Raw genomic sequence first — 21838 nt, 5'->3', positions numbered from 1 at the left:
TTAGGATGTAACAACCAATTTAAATAATTAAAAAAATGACCTGGAGTTTTCACTCTTTCTCGAGGAAAATTGATTGGTATTGGATTGGGGGTACTTGCCAGTCGCTGAATGGGAAACCCCCGGATAAATGTTTGCGTTGAAAAATGCGGACGCGTTTGCATCAATGTAAGAAGGAATGTCACGCGCAAACAGGAAATAACGTATTATGGAGCGTATCGCGGTAAAATACAATCCCTTTTTCCAAAATAGATTTTGTTTTTGACAGCTCAACAAGCTTTTTCAAAATAAAAAAAACGCTCTTGATGCGATAAAGGAGAGGTGTTTCTGAGCAAAATTTGTGCTGGTTTTGGATATGATATAATTCATATTCTGGGAAACCTCGTACAAACATTTTACTCATTCTTCAAATTCCGACCAGAAGTGTGTCAAAGCTTCTTTTAGGTAAAATTGTCTCGCATACAGTACCTTACTGCACTAAAACAACGGTTTAACAATGGTTTTATTGAAAGGCACCAGAATAATTAAGATTTTTTGTAATGCGACATTACTTCAATCCTAAAATATTATTTAAAGAGAAAGTAAATTTCAATATCACGCGCGAAGAAGCGATGACCTACCGGCTATTTGTCTTTCGTTGTCCTTACTTGCGACTCATGTCTCACTTTGCTCTTTCTTTTCCCCCACGCACAAAGCTTCTAAAAGGGCTTACCCCCGTGACGGGTTCCTTTCTCACCTACCTAACGCTGCAGAGCAGAAGAACAACCACCACGGATCAAGGCGTCGGATTCACGTTGGATTCACGTTCAAATCTGTATTGCCAAGTTGGTTTCTTGCCGTTGGATCAAAGTGTATTTTTATTTCAGTTGTGACGTCACGTCGTTTATAACATGTGAATATAATCACTTTTTAAAAATGACTGGTTATTGGTACAAAAAAACTTAATTTATCTATGCCCACGTGTTGCGAAATTACACAGCGCAGTTCTAATAAACTACAAAAAACTTAGTGCGCATTATCTGCTACGGGTATAATTTGAACGTAGATGTGGTTTTTTCCACTAATTGCCGGTGTCTCTACCTTACGTGTTCGTATTTAGATAGTGTAGTACCTTGTGACCTGATATTAACTGACCATATAGCTAGAATCAGGGACGCTGTTCTTTTAAATATGTGCCAGAGACAAATTGCATTATTAAGTGACTCTAGACTAGACGTTTATGTGAGAACCTGTTATCGTTATACTCTTAGTTGAGCCCGGTGATGGTATAAAATCGAAAGACATTTACTTGAGAAAGTTGCCGAGATAATACGTTCTTATTTATCTTTAACTTGGACTTCCGTGCAATCTTTTTTCAAAATATACCCGAAAAGTGTTGTAACCTTCATGTGTTTTACGCTACGAACGTGTCAGTTGGTAAACGTTATTTATTTATTCACCTCGAATTTTGCCCCAATTCGCTTAGTGACAACATTTTCGAGCGGTAATCGATATTTTATTTGAAAATATTATAATTTACTAATTTTTTATTTTATTTTATAATTTAATAAAACTACCCTAAATTTTTCATAATATTATATTTATATTTCAATACTCGAAACACGTATTTCAAAATATTGATCGGGATTTAATTTTAAAGATAAATATATTCTACCTGGCTTGAGAGTTTTAGTTAAGTGAAATAACAGTAAATAACTAGTACACCCAACAAACTGGGACCAAAGAGCTCTTACTCGTAACACTGAGCTAGCTGAGGATACTGAGGTACTGTATGGAGGTAGGGATGGGTGACATTCTTACCTAACAGTTTATTTAGCGGTACCGCATAGTATTCTCACCTGGATGATTCTATTGACTAAGGACGAAAATTTCAACAACGGTAACGTATCCTGAACGCTTTATTACACTTCTGCAATATTTTCTTTGAAATTATCTTATGTAAATAAAATCGAAGTAGTCGATAAATACATATATCTAGGACACAAAGTCAAGATAACTAGACAGCGGAATTACGAAGAAGAATAAGGCTAAGTTAAGCTGCTTTCGGCAAAGTAAAGTATATTTAAAAAAATAAAGAAGCCCCTTCATGCTTAAAAAGACAAGTTTATGGATTTATAGACAACATACGGACTAGAAACCATGTCTGTAACACTATAAAAGTATCTAGAAATTAAAATGCACGCAACGACCGATGGAAAGATAGATGCTTGGTGTATGTCTAAGAGACAGGGTAAGAAATGAAGAAATAAGGCGCTGAACCGGAGTCGTGGATACCATGGATCGTGAAGCAAAATTGAAATGGCAGTGGGCAGGATACTTGGCGAGACAAAACTATGGCAGGTGGACACCTAGAATAATAAAGTGAAGACCATAGGCAAACAAAAGAAGTGCAAAAGGCCACAAAAAAGATGGGTTGATGACATAGCCTCTATTGCTGGTAAAACATGGATGATGAAAGCGGGCGATAGAAAGAAATGGAAACGTTTAGAAGAGGCTTTTATCCAGAAGTGGAGAAAATAAGGCTTCAGAAAAAGAAGAATACAATGATGATTCAAGTATTAGCAAGTTGTCTTAATTTTATTATTATGGACATATATTAAAGTATTTGAATTATGCTAAACTCAAAACATGTACGACTTTCGCACACAAAAATATATATTTAGTAAACTTAAAAAGTGCTCAATGCCCAAGACGAACATATTTAGTTCATCAAAACGAAAGTCATTTTCGAGAGAAATGTACTAGTTTGATTTTGTCTAAAGGAAGAGACTAATCTTCGTTAAAATTTATGGTTATGTAATTATCGTTTTTTTTGTATTCTTAAATAATATGTATGCTTTCACTTTCCATTATGTTGTATCCTAACTCACCACAGGGCTTTTGATCTCGTGGAGTTAGGAATACGTTTTTTTTTTTTTTAATATGTACTTTTGTACACATAAAAATCATCTCGACAAATATTCTGTTATCTCGTGTAAATAATTACAACACGTGCAAGCCTTTGCCTACCTTAATACTGTTTTTTTTTCAATTATTAGTTTGATTTAAAAAAAAACTGATTTATTATTTTATACGTACCACGCGAGCGAAGGGAAACGATTTAAAAAGTTAAAATACTTTCGTGAAACAATAAAATTTTGATCGGATCATCAAAACTTTGCCAAACTTCATTAAACGTGGTGAACCCTCAAAATAAGAAAAACTTTCTCTTTGCGCCTTAAATGAAAAAAAAACTTTGTAACAAAACGCCAGTTTGAAGGACCAATAAGTCAGTAATGTGCGAGAAACATGCGATATTTTAATAGCCATGCAAAAGCGTCTCAACTCTGTGTTTTTTTTACTTTTTTTATAATCGATAACGTTAATTGTTAACCTGCACGCTATTTTACACATATAGACGTAAAATGTAAAAATAACCGCGTTACATAGTCACGCTTTTGGGGCATTTCCTTGAGATTTAGAACAAAAAGTGTAACACTCGACCCTGAAACTGAACAATCTCGCATCATTCGTGCTAACAGGGCAATTTGGTTACAAAAAGGGTCGGAAAGTAACATGATTTTTAGAAACAACACTTTCAGAAGAATACCGTTTTCGAACGCAACTGAATTTGTGAAAATGCTATCTTTTTAATTAGCGTTATTATTCATAAAAAAAAAAAAATAAGGGAAAAAATTATGAATTTTTATGCTTCTATGGAAGTTGAAAAACAGTTTTTTTACATAATCTGAAATGTGTTTATACATTCGTGAACATTAACTAAAGTTGAATGAGATTTTCTACACAATGTTTTGAGTTTTCCGAAATTTTCGTAGACCAAGCTGGATGTCACCGCATAGGAAGTTATTGAGATTATAAAAAAAATATGTTTGAATTTATAAATATTTGTCATTTTTAATTAGAAATCGTAAGAAAATAATCAATGTTTTTATGATAGAAAGTGACTTTATTTTAAACATTTATCCGTAAAAAAAGTGGAAGTTAGAAATGGGAATTAAACCCTGAATCCGTAGTCCAGAACACTTCCACTATACAGACTAAAAATACAATTTCTAATTTTATATGAATACCCTCATTCCTTTGGCTTTTTTTAAAACATGAATATCAGTCGTATTTGAAATAAAACGTATTTAATTTTTTTATGCCTATTTTTGCTTTCTAAGGTAAGTCATGAAACTGGATTGATTAATAAACAAGAAATAATAAGTTACTGTCTAAAGTTTCCCAAGTCTATTTTTAAAACATTTACTTGATTATAATCTCCTAATCAATATGAGGCATAACATGAACTCGATAAAGTAAAATCGCGTGATAGGTTCAATGCATAACCTACGTAAAATAAGCGAGAAGCTAAAATAATACATATTAAATCAAAACCACGGAATTAAAAGATGAGTCGCAAACAGAGTGAAGAAAAATAGAATCGATGAAGATAGAGGGCACTTTTCAAAAACACGTTTACTTAACGACTTATTTGCTACGTCACGTAAGATAAGACGAAAATTTAGTATGGAAGAACATATAAAAGTGATTGAAGACGAGGTGTGGAAAGTTTACTGGTTCTTATCACGAAAGCTGTAATACATATTTGATTGTAAAGTTCTATTTTTGTGAGCGTTATTTTTAGATCGACGTTAAGTTTGGGAGTAACTAACTGATTGGGTGATAGCCGTGTTTATTTGGGGTCTTTACCTACAAATCGTATAACCGTCAGTGAATGATGAGCATCGTAGTACAAGTAATACTCAACTACATTAATAACCTGTCATCAGAATACACGAAAAGATAAACACATAAGTATTTTCAGCTCAACGTAACATATTTTGCTTCTATTTTATCAGCTTTAACCTCCGGCAGGCAAGGCTTTTTTTGTCTACGTAAATAACAGGGGTTTTACATCGCCCCATTATTTTTTATTGAAAATGAAACAATGTTGCACTAAAATATATCGCACTTAATTTTGAAGAGATCCTTGTTTTGTTTCGATACAAAACTGAAAAGTGTTTTTTTTTTTGTGTTATCATAATTAAATTGTTGCAACTTAGAGGGAAAGCATTTTGAGAAGGAAACATAGAAGTCTAGGCATAAACAGGGCTTGTGATCTGTAATTAGATAGTTTAAGTAGCCACTTTATACACTGTGTAACATTCACCATTCTGCCTATGTTTGAACATCCTCAGATTTCCTCAACTCTTCCATCTGTTGATTTTTGTGAAGTAAAACTAAAAGAGCTTCGAGGCTTGCTTCCTCATTCTGTTTTGTTTGCCGTCTACTACGCTTTGATTCATTCCCACTTATCTTATTTATCATGCATATGGGGTTTTGCCAGCAAAAATCAGATCTCAGAAATGCAAGTTCTTCAGAACAGAGCTCTAAGAAATATTCTTGGATTTAAACGGGATTCCCATATCAAGGATATCTACCGACAAACAAAGATACTTCCTTTCAAGGTAATGCCACTGCATGAAATAACCAATACTATTTTAAATATCATCAACTTTTCTGCTCATTCAAATTCAAAACACACATTTGGTCATAATATTCATAATTACAATACGCCTTATTCAAGGAATCTTCATGTGTCTAAGTTTCGCTCAACAAAGTTTGGCAGTAGGTCCTTGGAAAATATTGGCCATTCCGAATATAATAAACTGCCTGATGAGCTAAGACACGAAAAACTTAATAAAAAATCCAGAAGTGTCGCAATGAAAAAATATTTCTTAAATATTTTTGATATTGATAATTATTAATTTAGTTAACATAAGATGGTGTTTTATGTTTTTTATACAATAATGTTTTCTTTTTATTTCGGATGTATTAATTTGTATGATGTTATGTATTGTCAAAAAAATGTTTTTTCTTATTTACGGTCTCAAATGAGTTTCTAATAACTCCTGGGAGTATGTAATTTTTGTATTATATGTTTTATTAATAATAAAAATAAAAATAAAATCTTTATCATAAAAGTCAACAGATGGAAAAGTTGAGCAAATCTGGATGTTCAAATATAGGCAGAATGCTAAATGTTACAATGACCGATCATAAACCCTGTAAATGCTTAAACTTCCATATTCCCTTCTCAAAATATTTTTCCTCTCTGTTGCAACAAATTTAGATATAAATAACTCCCAAGGGAGGAAATTCAGCTAGTCTACAAGCGTTTGGACATACTCAAAATATTGTTGTTATCATAATTTTAACATACTGCTGTTTTATATTAAATGTAAATTATATTAAGTGTAAGATAAATTAATGTCTTTGCGGTGTTCAGAGCTTGTGGGCATTTTACATAAGACGTTTTAACTTTCAGTCTCGTTTTTATGGACACGACGCACATCTTGTCTGCTTTTGTAATTATAGCGGTGCTTCTCCTCCAGTATCTTCTTGGTTCATATAAAGATGATACATAATTTTTCTTAATTCTCGCGGAAAATTCGTTGTCAAATGATACTCAATATGCGGCTTCGCCAATTCTAAAGCCAATTCGAATAATTGCTTCGGAAATTGCTGATTGAAGTGTTTTAGGAGCGCTTAGAATTGAATTAAAAAATATATATTTATTATTTTCGTAAAAATGTGGTCTTTTTAAACATTTAATAAACTAGACTGAACGTTTTCAATTATTATTCTAGTGTCTTTACTTACAAAAACAAAATGTTCATGTTAACTTGGTTTATTGCAATTATGTTGGGTTATTGAACATCGAAATGAATTGTACGCATCGGCAGTAAAATTCCAAATATCAATCTATGCAAGAAATATTTATTTTTGATAGTTTTATTAACATTACAAATAACATGCAAAGTGTACCAAAAATAATAATTCATATCTTGAAAATCAACTCGAAATAAAAACAGATTTTTAATATGTACATATGCAATTTAATCAGAAAAATAATGTTCAAAGGGCTGAAAAAAACATTTGAGTTTTCATGCACACACCCTCACTGGAAGATACTCACATACAACTCATTTAAGACAATTTACACAAAACACCTGATTTAGTTCTTATTATTTTTTATTTGGACTCCTGTATTTGGTAGCTTTACGTGTCATGTACAAGGCTAAGGTACTCGGAAAAAAAATCGTTTTTGTTTATCTTGGAAATGGGATGTTCGCTCACTGATTTTGGTTTATTACCTTTATGAGTCCAATCACCATTGTTGCAAAGTCCAAGAACAACGGCGCGTGATAACTTCTTTTAACAACAGTGTGGAGGTATCCCGTCTTTTCAGCATTCTGTTTCAAGATTATGGCTTTGTAAACTGAAAAATGGGCACTGAAATAACATATGTTCGATATTCTGTGAAGAAAAAAAAGGAAATTCTGAGAAAAAAGTGCCGTTCTTTTACAAGTTGCGGCTTTTGCTAGTTCATTGGCTCTCTCATTTCCTACGATACCAGCATGTCGTCTTATTCAGCGTATTTGAACAATCATCTTTCTGATTCTTAAATGCTTAATTTTACCCTGAATATCTACAATTAATGGATTTACCGACCAAGTATCAGTTATAACTTGAACGCTCGAACGACAATCTGATAATATTTTTGCAATAACCCACCTCGCTGGTGGTTTTTTTAATAACCATTCGAGAGTTTCTCGTATTGCGAGTAGTTCAGCCTAGACATCTGAGCAGAAAATTGTCTAATTTAAATGTTCTGCTTGGTAATTCTTTATCAACCTCAATAGGAACGAATGCCGCTCCCACTTGGCCGTCAAGCAGACTACCATCCGTAAAGATTCTTATTCCTCTGGGAGCATAAGGAAAAGGAGGTATATCTTTGTGAAGTAAAAAAACACTTTCGGGAATTCTTTCTCACTGGTCATTTTATTTTTGATGAACTTTACCTAATTCAGTAAGGTAGAGAATAGAATGAATTCACACTAAAAATCATTTCAAAAATATTTTCAATTTTTTGGTAAAGTATTTTAATGTCATGCTTATTTTAAAGAAAAAACCTTTCTAAAAAACAATCAGTTAACTGATACAGACGCTAGTATAGAAAGGTAACAGAAAATTAGTAATTAACTGTGTTAATATTGCTTTGAAAAATTTTTGAAAATTATTTCATTGTTTAATAATAAAAAGTTTAGACGCATTCCTCCCCCTCAATTGCCTGCATAAGTGGTTTGTGATAAATATGCATCTGTGCATGCATTAAAGTCTTAGAAAATTTGCATTAACGGGACAAATCCTCTACTTGATCCTCAACACTTCGAAGACTTTAGCACTCTTGACACCATAGTTCTACAATGCACCATTCCTTAATCCAGATATGTGTCCTTGCATCTTGAATGAAGATCAGTTTTATCGAATAGCACAAATGTCTGCCGCTATCTCAGAATATGTACACAGGTTATGTAGTATATTTTAGCTTCTCTTGGAAGGAGCGAGCATATAAATTTTATTCCACTAGACTATTATTTTATCAGTTTAAACCTGCATGCAGTTTATTTAAAAATATTATTTTCAGTTTCATACACTTTGAGAGTTTGTTTTTTTTTAGTTCCATTACTTTTGTAAGATTTTTCATTTTATAAATATTATTTAATCTTTTATTAGATTTTCATGTTTAAATCATCTCTACACTAGACTAAATATGCTGTATTATATAAAAATAAATAAATGCTGCCTACCTCGGAACAAGTATTCACTACATCTTGTGAGGATAGACAGCATCTAATATCGCTACGTATAATTTAATTTCAAATAATTGTATTACACATAATTTTCGTAAAAAGTACCCTTTTTCCTGTTTTTCGAACAGAACTGATTATTTTATTTATTATAATAAACGCCGATTTTCGGCACTGAACTGAATGCTTAACATAAAATTTTGAAAGAACTACAATTAAGCGGGGATTCTATTTTGTATGAATATGTGTTTATATTTACGATATGCATAGAGTAACTCTACGTGCAGAGATTACCTCCGTCTATGAGCCCTAACAAGGGTCGCTAGGTTTGATGATGTTTCAAATGATCGGCACTTGCCGCCGCATTCCGCCTTTTTTTTGCTATACGAGCGGCGATGTCCGATACACTTAGATAAAAGGTTTCTCTGGATCATGTCATCTAGTCTGCCTAACTAGATACAACCTGTTTTAAGGCAGACATTTTTATGCAAAAATAAACGATAAAATTACTACCTACTAGTTAATTTACATATTTTACATATTACTTTTTATTTAACAATGTATTTTAAGTAAATTTTCCGATTTTTCTCGACCTAAACCCAGTAATCAATTTTGTACAAATTTATTAAATTGAATCCGGGTCATGGTTTTGCAATGTTTGGGTAACATATTTAATATTTTGGGGCCCAGAAACCTGACATTTCTTTGCCCGAATTCAGAGTTTGGAACCATATTCTTCTGAAAACACTTTTTATTCATTTGTTTTATTATTTTTTGTTTTTGATTTTATTTTTATATTTTAACTGCCTTTTTAATTTCGGCTGGCAGCCTTTTAAGAGTGAAATTATTTTAAAAAAAGTATTTTTGGACCATGTTATTCCGAAACTGGAAAAAGTAAATATCTGAAATGCGGTTCCAGTGTACTATACACTCGACTGATTCGGTATAAAACCTTTTCAAAGCAATGTAATGCAGTGCCCGTGCTATCTGTAGACGAATCCAATCAGCAATAATCTAATGAACACCACGTGACAACTAATTATTATTGAGTCCAAAGTTTCCTTGCATTTCCATCCGCTACACACTAGACCAAAACTGCAATATTAACGTAGTACTATGCAGTCTGGTCGGACTGAATTACCGTATTTTGTGCATTCAAAGCACTGAATAGGTAATACTATATCTGGGATCCAAAGTATCAACTATATTTCTCCCTCTCACCATTAAAGAAGTAAAGGGTTGGAGCGTCTAGCATTTGGACGCTGCGAAAATATTTCAATTTAATAATTTGTTTTATTGTTTTATGGAAAACACTTAATAAGTTAGTTTAACAGAGGTTGATTTTTTTAATGTTTACCATCTTGGTTGACTTAAACAGCCACTTATGCATAATTTACACGAGGACAAAACAATACTGTCTTGTCCCAGCTTCAGAACAATTATCCTTGTGTAAACAGGAATTCGGAAAACAAGAAAACGTACCAAAACATTGTCTTTTAGATAACCGGGCAGTCTATCCTCGTAGGATAATGGCGTACCCCTACAGCGCGCGTAGTTGTGTATCAATTTTCGCTGCATTCCGCGTTTGAATTACTGTCAAATTGTTTCACTGTTCTGTCTGATGTTTCTTTTTTATTGCGTTTTTGATGCTTTTGAAAAAAAATTAAGACGTTTGTTTTGTCCTTTACAGAATGGTCTGCCTTTGCCAGAAAACCCATACGTGTTCAATGGAGACTTTGTAGACCTACAATATATTTCATAAAATTTAAGTGATTGCCGATCAAATATTTATGTTTACACTAGTAAACAACCTCGTAGACTGCCCTTTAATTGCAAGTTTTTAAAAATATCTTGTATCCAAAAGAACAAGACTCCATAAAACATTTCATTTGCCAGTACCTAGGACTAACTCAAGGAAAAGCGACTTTTTCTTTAGAGCATGTCATTATTATAATACTGTTCTCTCCGGTCACGAAGACATTTTTTATCTCTCCTATATGAAATGTAGAAGATTCCTTATAGACAGTAAACCCGTTTAGTTATACGATGTCAGTAATGATGTATGGACTCGTATGTTCATTATAATTGCCAAAAAAAAATTATGTTCAAAACTCGTTTATTTATCGTAGCTGCTCCAAATTAAATTTACTTTGTCCCCATTTAGATTAAATTTTGTGACTTAAAAAAAAAACTTTTTGAAACACTGTAAAATAAAACATTTGTCAGTGTGTAATAAGTTTATGTTCCTTTAATTATGTTTATTTTATTATAATATCAAAATTTTGAATTGGTCAACTATATTATGAAAATCCCTCTCCTCCACTCCTCCACTCTATTTCCTCATCCCTTACCCTTCTTAAGAGCTCTTTTTTTTCTCGTGTCTTATATAATATATTATTTTTCTCTTTACTGTGTAACATGTTCTCTCATTATATTTGTGAAAAACTTTAACTAGATGTATGTTCTATTTTTTATATTTTGTATTCTTATATAACAACTGTTGTTTTTCCTTAATAAATAAAAAAATATATATATATTTTGCACCTTTTATATTGTTTTTCTTAAAGTTTTTTTTTTATTCTTCAGATTTAAATTTATCTTGTTTCTATTTACTTAATTTTTATTACTGTATATAAATGTATGAATTTTAATTTTATTTGCAACTTTTACGTGCATAACATTTCTTAATTGTTAAATTGTTTTTTTTGTACCGATAGTGTACTTAATCAATAGCTTACACCACCGTGAAAAATTTATTTTGACTGTTTTCACAATTTTAGTTCATATAGATTCTTATTTTCTGTGAACAATGTATGTACAAACTGTTTTTTTTTTCCCAAATAATTTTTTTTTTAAAATAACCGGGCAGTCTATCCCGGATAATGGCGTACCTACCACTACAGCATGCGTAGTTGTGTATCAATTTTCGTAACATTCCGCGTTTGAATTACTGTCAAATTGTTTCATTGTTCTGTCTGATGTTTCTTTTAAATAGCGTTTTTGATGCGTTTAAAAAAATCTAAAACGTTTATTTTGTCCTTTACAGAATGGTCTGCCTTCGCCAGAAAACCCATACGTATTCAATGGAGACTTTGTAGACAGGGGAAAAAAGGGACTAGAGGTCCTGCTTCTACTTCTCTCCTGCCTCTTGGTCTTTCCAGGAGGCGTCTTTCTCAACAGAGGAAACCACGAGGATCACATTATGAATGCGAGGTAAGATTATGAATTTACTTGCAATTAAAAGACAAAAAGAACACATGAAACATAATTCATGTGCATATATGTACATATTCTTTAAAACAGCGCAATAAAGATATATATATATATGTATATATATATTTATTTAAATTATTTATTGTCAATTTTTGATGGGATTCTATCAGTAATGATGTAATGACTTATATTTACATATAAGTTATTAATTTTAAAATACTTGGTACACTTCCACTTGAACAATTAGCGCTTTCACCATCTTATGGGTATCATCAGTCTGAAGATGCCCATTAAAGGGTGAAAGCGCTAATTGGTCAAATAAATATGAGAAAGTGTTCATTTTTTTAAAAATTAATAACTTATGTGTAAATAATATAAGTTATTACATCAGAGCAATACAGATTTATCTAGAATATTACAGAAAAATTTTTTTCGTGAAATAATAATATTTTTATCACATAAAGTTAATGATGTGATTGAATCGATTAATCATGAGCACATCCAAAATATGGGCAAATACATAGTTAAAATATTATCATGTATTTTTAAAACGATTGGATTGTTTGTTTTACCATTTACCGCTTTCTAGATTATTTTATTATGATTATGGCACTTTTCTGCTAACAATGGAGTAAAAGGCAATATTGGAACAGAAAGTACAGTTAAACTATTAAATTATGTCATGACAAAAAGTCCTAAACATTTTTTATATCGTAAAAATAAAATATAATCGTTTGCTAATTAATTTAGATTTTTAAAATTATCTTTATTATTCTTCAAAATTCGACTATAAAATATGTCTACCTAACATTTTTCTACTGCGACATTGATTGATGAACACTTCGACTTTCAAAATAACAACTTTAATGAAATCTGCAACTTTTAACAACTATCTACCTGAATTTTCGAGCAACTAGAAACATCTGCTGTCGAAAATAACGTTAATAACAAGTAAGTTTTTTCTTGGTTCATTCATCATAGAGTAAAAACTTAAAGTTTCTTCGAACTTTTTAGATGACAGACTTATCGACGCCGATAAATATTCAGCACTTTTTAAAAACACATTCTAAGCTGAAATTGTTAAAGTGGTAAATGTTTGCAAAATCGTTTGTCATATTGATTTTTTTTTCTAAGGAGAAATAAAAAACCGTTATACTTTCCAAGCTTTTAACATAAAACCTTTCAAATCGATTAATTTAAATTATATTTAGTTTTTGCAAAAGTTTTAAAAGTTGCACAAAAAAACAAGAATGTGTACATTTAAAAATATTGACGCCTTTTTAAAAAAAAATATATATATTGAACGCCCAGAGGCCTCTTTTATTTTATTGAAAAAGGTAAATATGAGTAGACCTGGCTTGGACACGTGCTGGGCATGCTTTAGGAGAACCTAAACCAAAGTTGCCTCTTCTTTAAACCTGCGGGCTCACGCCGTCCTGGAAGGCTGTCAATGACGATCTTTAGACTTTATTCGGCGGAATGAAGGGGCGCTGGATTGACGTGGGAAGAGGCAAAAATGCTGGCTGGCGATAGGGTCTCCTGGAGACAACTGGTGATGTCCACATGCTCCACTTAGGAGCGGACGTGGAAAAGAAGAAGAAGAAAAAATTTGAATAGAAAATATGAAAGGAAAAATAATGAAACCCACTAAACCGCAAAACTGGCTTGTCAGCAAGTTTTTCATTTTTCCCTTACGAAGAAAAAAGTTAAAGAAATTATATAAATTTAAAAAGTAATGTAAACATTATTAAGAACTAAACGCACACGTATTTTTTTCCCAAAATTTATTTACAAAAATTAAATGGATGACTGCTAACGTAAAATAATAATAAATATATTGCCTGCCTTTTTTTGTATTCGCCATTTAATATTTTTTCTTAAAAGTTTTGTCAACATTATCTTTTAAGATCTGTTCAGGAATCTTATTGAAAATTTTAGGAATTGTATAAGAAAGTATATGTATTTTTTCGGCCATACTTGTTTGCAAACCTCGGTACTGAATATATGTTTTCTGGTTGTTGCTATCTAATCGATATCTATCAACAAATTTGAGCCATAGAATAGCATTTACGGACAGGCACCCTTACTAATTAAAAAGTTCGGGTCCCTCTTCCTTATCAATTCTAGCTGATTTGTTGATTAATATAAGAGCAGAGTTTTGCAAAAACTGATTTTTTTTTTGGTTTTACAAGAAAGGCCCCAACTGGTAATATCATACCTAATAATTGATTCCGCTAATGATTGATAAATAAGTCTTAATGTTTTTATTGGAACACAATATTTTATTCTTAACACGCTGTATATAACTGTCCTTAATCTTTTACATAATTTAGTAATACGTTTATCCCATTAAAAAAAAAAACAATGGTTATGCCAAAATACACATTTTCATTAACTATGCCAATTTTTCCACTGTTACATAATATGACAATACCATTCTTTCAATAATCAATATGGAAAAGAACACTTTAATTATGTGGTTTTAGCTGTGCTCTTTTTGTTGCCAATAGAAATGGGACTAACGAGAGAAACAAGAGCAACATAAGAGAATGGATATTTGAAAAGGAGCTTAGATATAAATTAAAACAATAAGTTTTTCATATTAAGTAAATATTTATTATTTTGATTTTGGTATAGGAAGCTCACGTGTTATTTTTTTCTCGCTCCTGATAGTTTAATTTTCAGTATTTATAATTAGATAAATAGTTCAGTAATGTTTTTTTTTTGTAATGAATCATATTTACCTGGCAGCGCTGTTATTATCAAGCCAAGGTAAGTTTATTGAAAAATGACTGGTTTTTAATATTATTGATTCCCCTTCGTGCTGTTGCTGTTAATTAATCTTCTGAGCACATCCTGGGGTCTTGTCTCTTTTCCACTCTCTATAATTACTGAATGAAGTTTTTCGCTACTATCTGTGGCCCTGTTATAGATCATGCCAGATATATAGATCTAGTGGCTTCCAAAGATAATTTTAAGACATACAAAATGTTTTGTAATTATTTCGGCGAATTGATCATGTCGAATCAATTTAATCCGTGTCAGTGAAGAATCTACTTCCCCTTTTCCATCAATCCAATAAAGTGCATTTTATGTTTTTCTGGATTATCTTCTTTTAGCACAAATATGCTAAATCTAACCGTTTACTGAGAACTCCTTCGGGTAGGTTTTTTCGTTCGGCAACGAGTATTTTTTCAGAGTATGTGGGCACCGCCAAGGAGAATTATGTCCTTAGATGCGGTGTGCGGTATGTAGTGGGCAAGTTGTTTTAGATCCACACCAACAAGCTATGTAAATTTGTTTTGTAAGTCTTGAAACTTAAAATATATTTTCCATGTATTTTCGATATCTTAATTGTATGTCAATATGTTTGTTTTAAATAAATATCCGAATTTTATTTTCGAAATCTATCCCCATTTTTCCATACTTATTCCTTTGACGTTGTGTTTTTTATATTTTCGTTCCAATATGAAAGCCGTTATTGGTCTTGTTATTTGTTATTTGTTATTATTCTGTATGTTTTGTTTTTAACTATGACTGTGTTGGCCTAAAAAAAATTTAAAATAATAACTATCATATTTTCATAACGCGACACTATTTTTACCAAATTATATGGATTTCTGGCATAAGCAATTTTTTTATGCAACGCGATTAGAGCTTCTTATAATTTCACAAGTTGTTAAATAAAATAGATTTTTTCCCACATCCACCTTTATTACAAATATTACAAATCCAACCACGTTATTTAGTTTTCCTAAAGACTTTCCTTTGGAAATGTTTTCAGTATCGTACAGCTTCGAGAAAAATTCTTTGGCACGAAACACGAAAACTTTGCACATAATTTCAATGTAAACACAACAGAGCTAAGGAAAATGTAATTTACAGTTTAATTAATTTTGTTCGGGAACTCAAGGTGTTAACTCTAGACGGAAAATAGGGTACGATGCGAGATTACATGAAAATTACGTGTTACATTAAGCGATGTAATAATTGTTACAACAATCATCTTCGTAAATTTTTTGTAATATGAAATTTTGATCATTTTTCATGTATTAGAATAATAGATGAAAAAATAAAATCATGAAGGATTTATGTTCACTTACAAGATTTTTTTACAAGACCGTTTTTAAAACGTCAGTTAAAGCCATGGAATGTAAAAAAATATTAAAATGACCCATACACTGACATTATGAAAAGTACCTTTTAAATTAAATCTTTCGAGGTTTTCCTGTAGTTTGAATTATTTAACACCAAAAACACGTACGACTTTTGCACAGAGAAATTTCTCTTTTGTTGCCCCAAGAGTGTTTAATGTCCTGTGGTTGCGCGAGTGATTGGAGGGATTGAGTGGTTTGTGGCTGGATGAACCCCAAGTTGATGAAGGTCCACCTATCCTACACTCCAGCCTGTTATTTCTAAATATTTGTGTATTCTCCTCGTTGCTATGGCCATGAGAAGCTACGGTTGCTATTAGAACAATTTTCTATATCCATAGCAACCAAAATCAACAATCATTCTTCTCTCTTCATTATTTGTTCTGGAGACAATGGCATGTTTCATATTTTATCTGCCTGCATCCGCACACCTTTTCATCTTCTGACCGCCGCTATAATCGAGATATTTCCCGCATTAATTATAGGGATAGAGCTGTGTTTGCCGAAATAAAGGGAATACTATCTGGAAGAAAGGACTTGGAGATTAATCTGCATCCAGATTCTTGTCTCCGATCCCCATTTCTGAATTCCACAGGTAGGATTTTTGTCTGTTGTGGTTTATTTGGCCGCATACTGCGTTTGTTCGCATCTGCTATCATTGCGCAAACGCATTTTTCCTACCCCGCAAAAATGAACACATATCAGCGATTTATTTAAATAAACCCACGCAAATTATAACTCGCTGACCCAGTCCTTTAAGAACAAATTAAGTTTTCTTAAATGAAAGCCATTTTCAGGAGAGGTGTACAAGTTTGAATTTTGTTTAAGGGAAGGGGCCATTGTAGGAGACTGCTTCGAATTTAGGCGTGTTGTCCAGACGTTCGTTGCAATATATGCTTTTGAAATAATTTTAAATTTTATTTTTTGCTTATTTATGTTCATAGCATAAATTTCGTGGTAATTTTTTAAAATTAATGTTAGTAAATATTAGTATTTAACCACATACCTGCTTTTTATGTCTACCTGATGGGTACGTCTTAAAACCGATATACTTAAAAAGTCAGAAAGTCATTTAATAATGTACTTGCTTCCACTTTTCATAATGTCGTATCCCGACTCAACACAAGACACTTGGCCTCATAAAGTTAGGGATATGTTATTATTATATTTTTGTCTTAGTAAATATATAAATTCATTTTCCAGAATTAGTTTTAGCTGTTGTTTATTTAATTTTTAGGTTTGATTTAACAATCATAATTGTTATTGTTGGGTTTAATTTTGCTCCCTTTATTATTTATGGTAATTTTGACACACCGCTTTAAAACACAAACAAAGGTCATTCAAATATCGTTTTTTACTCTTTAACATTTGTTAAATAATTACAATATTATATAAACATAATATTAACCGAAGTAAAATAATATGTTTATCAGCTATTAACATCATTCTGTTTAATTCATTAGTATGAACAAAATTAGAAAAATAAGGGTACAAAATACAAAGGATGAATGTCAAAAAAGGAAGTTTCGAGAATTTTTAAAAAAGTTTTCAAACCTCTTGGGCATTAAAATAAACTTGTATATATAGGGGAACCTGCTTAATTTGAAAAATGCCTTTTTTTGTTTTGTGTTATCAAAGATTGGTTTAAATTGACGCAATATTTTTACTTTATTTTTAGTATTTTACTGACATCTACACTAAATCTCGTTTCTGCATTATTCAATTATCTAATAAAATATAGCCATTACGTCCAACTTTTCTATATTTTTAATCTAGATCATGTGAACTGATATTAATGCCATAATTAGTTTAAAACACACAAAAATTGACATACATCCTTTGTATTATGTAACCTTTAAATATTAAAAAATTTAATCAGTGGAATAGGCCCATAAAATAAAAATTACAGTATTTATTTTTATGGTCCATTGGAATTAATTTCCTTGATGAAAATTTTTCGTATTTTTCTAACTGAAAGTACTTTAAATAGTATAATTGCAATAAAAACATATTTTCCAATAAAATATTAAACGTTAGTATTCTTGTCATCAATTTTCCATTGGGTATTGATGGCCGTTTTAGATTTCCAGTTTTTATGACCGCAATAAAATGAATCTCTAATAGATACTACAAAAAGACTTCACTATTTTATTTTATTCGATATTTTTCACTGATACGACGTGCATCATTATCATCATCATCATTTTTTTTCCGCGCCTGATGGTGCATAGGGCACAATATTATGACAGCAATTGCAGTGTATGTTAATCATTTTTATTATATGAAGGTAAGATGATCAGTCGTACGCTTCAGGTGTCAGTCCAGGGACTATGAAATATTCTAGTGTAAAAAGACCCTTTAAATAAATATTTCATGTCAACCATGTCCGGGATCGAACTGGAGACTTCCTGAACAGTAAGCAAATGCGCTGACCACTACATCTCGAGGCCGCCACGCATGATATGACATGCACTTATCTTATTACCTGTACTTGTAAATTTAAATACAAATCCAAATGGGCTTGTAACGTCGTATGACATCGAGCGAAAGACAAAATATTCTTAAGTTCAAGCATTTGAAAAAAAATCGTACGGACGTACAGTCAAATAATAACTTTTCCATAATTCAAAAATAAAAGTAACCTAATTTAGATGTGTCACTGAAAAATAAAATAAAAATCATAAAAACGCCGGTAATTTAATAAGCGTGCACTCCTGCTCACTGCCAATAGAACTTTTCGTTTGCTTTTGTCTCTTGAACACAAACACTGGCCACAAAACAGCCTCTCTGTCTTCCTTGTTATAAATTATATTCTCTCGCTCGCGATTTTGTGTTATTGGCATCACTTTCATTCGTATAATTATACTTCGCATAGTTAGAATAAATATTTAAATCCAGCATATTTATACAAACCTTACTATCTAAATCCGGAGTAAAAATGTCAGTTAAAAAACCGTAAAAAATAAAACTCAATCATTTAAATAAAATAGAGATCTGAAGTCTTATCCTTCGTAGACTCGTGTACCATGGAATTCAAGTAATTTATAAGAAAAGGAAAAATAAAATAAGCCATTAATTAAATGAATTAATCACCTGAAGAGGCCTGACGGACTCGGCGCCAGAAAATTATATTCATCAAACGCTTCATTAAAAGGCAGTCGATCAATTAGCTTTTTATCCAACCAGTGCGGAAAATGGCGGAAAGTGAAATGCTGAAAGGATTTCCATGTCACGCAGTAAAGAGATAAACACATTGCAAACGTTCCCTGGCCAACAATAATGAACAATTAGATTGTTTTTTAAGTACTTTTGTTTTTTTTCGTTTATTTTTGCTTCTAAGCGGAAAAAAGAAAAAAGTTATGTTTGTGAAATAGCACCAAAACTATGGATGAGTGTTTTCGACTCCACTACTACTTAGTGATTGACCGAAATATCAGTTTCGGCTTTGGTCAGTTTTGGCCTCGAATTCGGTTTCGGGCAAATACTGGCAGTGGAGATGTGTCGGATTACGTTTGGCGGTACTCGGGTGCACAAAAAAGTTCGTGGCAATACAATTTACGAGTATATGTATAACAAAACAAACAAAAAGCGCTAAAAAGACACTAAATTTACTCATCAAATTTATGCCTTTTATTTCACTGTGTATTTGATGTCGGCCTCGTGGTGTAATGGTCAGCGCATTTGCCTACCATGCGAGAGGTTTTGGGTGTGATTCTTGACATGGTTGATATGAAATATTTATTTGAAAGAGTTTTTTCACACCAGAATAGATACACTGTGATTGGTGTACAAATGCAGTGCCCTCTACACCATTAGGTGCGGAAAGAGAATGATGATCATTTGATTTTACACTTATTTTTAAGAATTCGGACGTAAGATTTAACTATAAAAACGCCTAATTTTGGGTGTTTTGAAGTGATTTTAAACTTATATAAATTATGTTTCGTATTCGGGTTCGGCCTAAATAAGAACAGAAGCCGAAATTTGGTTTCAGCTTCAGCTGAAAATCTTGTTACGGTCGGTCACTACTACTACACTACATTTCTCCGCGGGGGTAGGCAGTGAGAATGGACCGCCACACACGTCCATCCAAACAAACATTAATAGCTTCTTTCACATTCATACATCTTGTCATAGACGCCCTCCGGTTGTGTCTGCTTTTGACGTCATAAGACTTGAGATTTTGATTTATCTGATCAGGCAACCTTTTTCTTGGTCCACGCTACTATTCATTATTTCCATATAAATCTATTTTACCATTTTTTGGTCATCTATTAGTTCGACATGACTAAACCATCTAAGTAACTTTTTCGTAACCTTATAAATTACGTGTATCTTTTTGGAACCTTGTCTGATATATCATTCGTAAACCTGTCAATACTTGATAAAATCTTTGAGTTCCACCTCTGGTCCATTGGGTACTAGTTGGCACGTTAAACTACCATACCAGGGGTCCTGGGTTCAAATTAGTATAGTTTTTTGCCACTGCAATATTTTAGAGCCGGCCCGGCCCTACAATTCGTTCAATCGGCACAAATAACCAGACTTTTGCTACAAGGGAGGGGAGAATAACCTGCTCGTATTAATTTTCAAACGTGTATATTCCCGTCCCTTTGCAGTTAGTGACGGGGGCTGTATCCTGTTAGCTCCGGCGCTGAATATTTCATAGTCTCTGGACTATGAAATATCGATTTCTAATACACCGTAATAAGAGTATCTAGGTACTAATGCATAATAAATGTGCTGAAAAGGTAACTACGATGATTGTAATAAATGTTAGTATTTATTTGGATATTTACCATTTACCGAGTTTTCTATGTCTACCGGTTTCTAGACGAATTTCCTTCTTCGTCAAGACACTAATTACACTAATAAAGAATAAAGTTGCTGAGGGTTGGTAAAGCTCTTATCCTAATAAGATATTGACAGAAGAAACGAGGTTACTGTTTAATGCATATTTATTATATAGCGAATAAATAATCGATATTGAAGTCACCGCGCTTTAACTGAGTTACTGATTGAACTAGACTGGGCGTTGACTGCGCCCTGCCGTCTCTTTATAATCCACGTTCCTTCGTTCTTCATGCCTCCATGGTAGAGACAATGTCAATGCACTGCAGGACTTTGATCTCATGTTTTCTAGAATGTGATGTATTGAATTCAATAGAAAACGCTGACTTGTTTCATCGGTCGTTACACTCTAATTTCAGGTGATTTGCAGCTGTGTGTGTCATTGACCGTGGACTATAAACCCCGTACTAATATGCAAATCCCACAGTACACCTTGACCGTATTAGTTGCGCAAAAATATATAACCAACATTCTGATAGGACACATGCTATGTGAAGCTAACACCAACGTTTACTGGTCACTGTTAAATGATTTGCGTGTAAGTATAATCATCCGTTTTTTACTTTTTATTTTATTTGAAATATGTATTTTATTTTTTTAATATTTAATTTTTAATTTTTTTAAATTGATGTTGTTATATAGGTATATTCATGTTTCTCTTACTATTATTTAACATAATATATACAGTAGGGAGTCCCAAACAAAAGGGACACTTTTTTTGCAAAACCGTATACCCTCTATGTTTTTCCTATTTGGCCTCAATTACATAAATAAATAAAAATATTCCAATAAATTACGGAAACCCGTGCTGACTTGATATCAAAGTTGACTCTGAGAATATGTACTGGGAAAATTACGGAATGATTTTAGAAGGTATGTTTTTTTCATATTCATATTATATAAATTATAAGTAGCTTTGAAAGGAAATTTTTGAACCTAGTGAAGTTGCTGGGATTTTTTTTTGCAATTTTATCTTAGCATTTATAT

The 21838-nt window shown here is 32.1% G+C and overlaps 1 protein-coding gene across 2 annotated transcripts in view; it reads left to right on the top strand.

Annotated features, from left to right (window-relative positions):
- Positions 1 to 21838, top strand: part of rdgC (retinal degeneration C) — a 401333-nt gene that overhangs the window by 235199 nt on the left and 144296 nt on the right. For both annotated transcript variants that reach the window (XM_088237799.1, XM_088237800.1), the window contains one exon: positions 11680 to 11846. In XM_088237799.1, the coding sequence (XP_088093925.1) occupies positions 11680 to 11846 (167 nt within the window). The remainder of the gene's footprint in view (positions 1 to 11679; positions 11847 to 21838) is intronic.

This window comes from Micrasema longulum, unplaced genomic scaffold (assembly GCF_059751315.1).
Source record: "Micrasema longulum isolate JH-2025_06_02 unplaced genomic scaffold, ASM5975131v1 h1tg001792l, whole genome shotgun sequence".
NCBI lineage: Eukaryota > Metazoa > Arthropoda > Insecta > Trichoptera > Brachycentridae > Micrasema > Micrasema longulum.
Note: the sequence above shows the minus strand (reverse complement) of the source record. Positions and strands in the feature narration are given on the sequence as shown.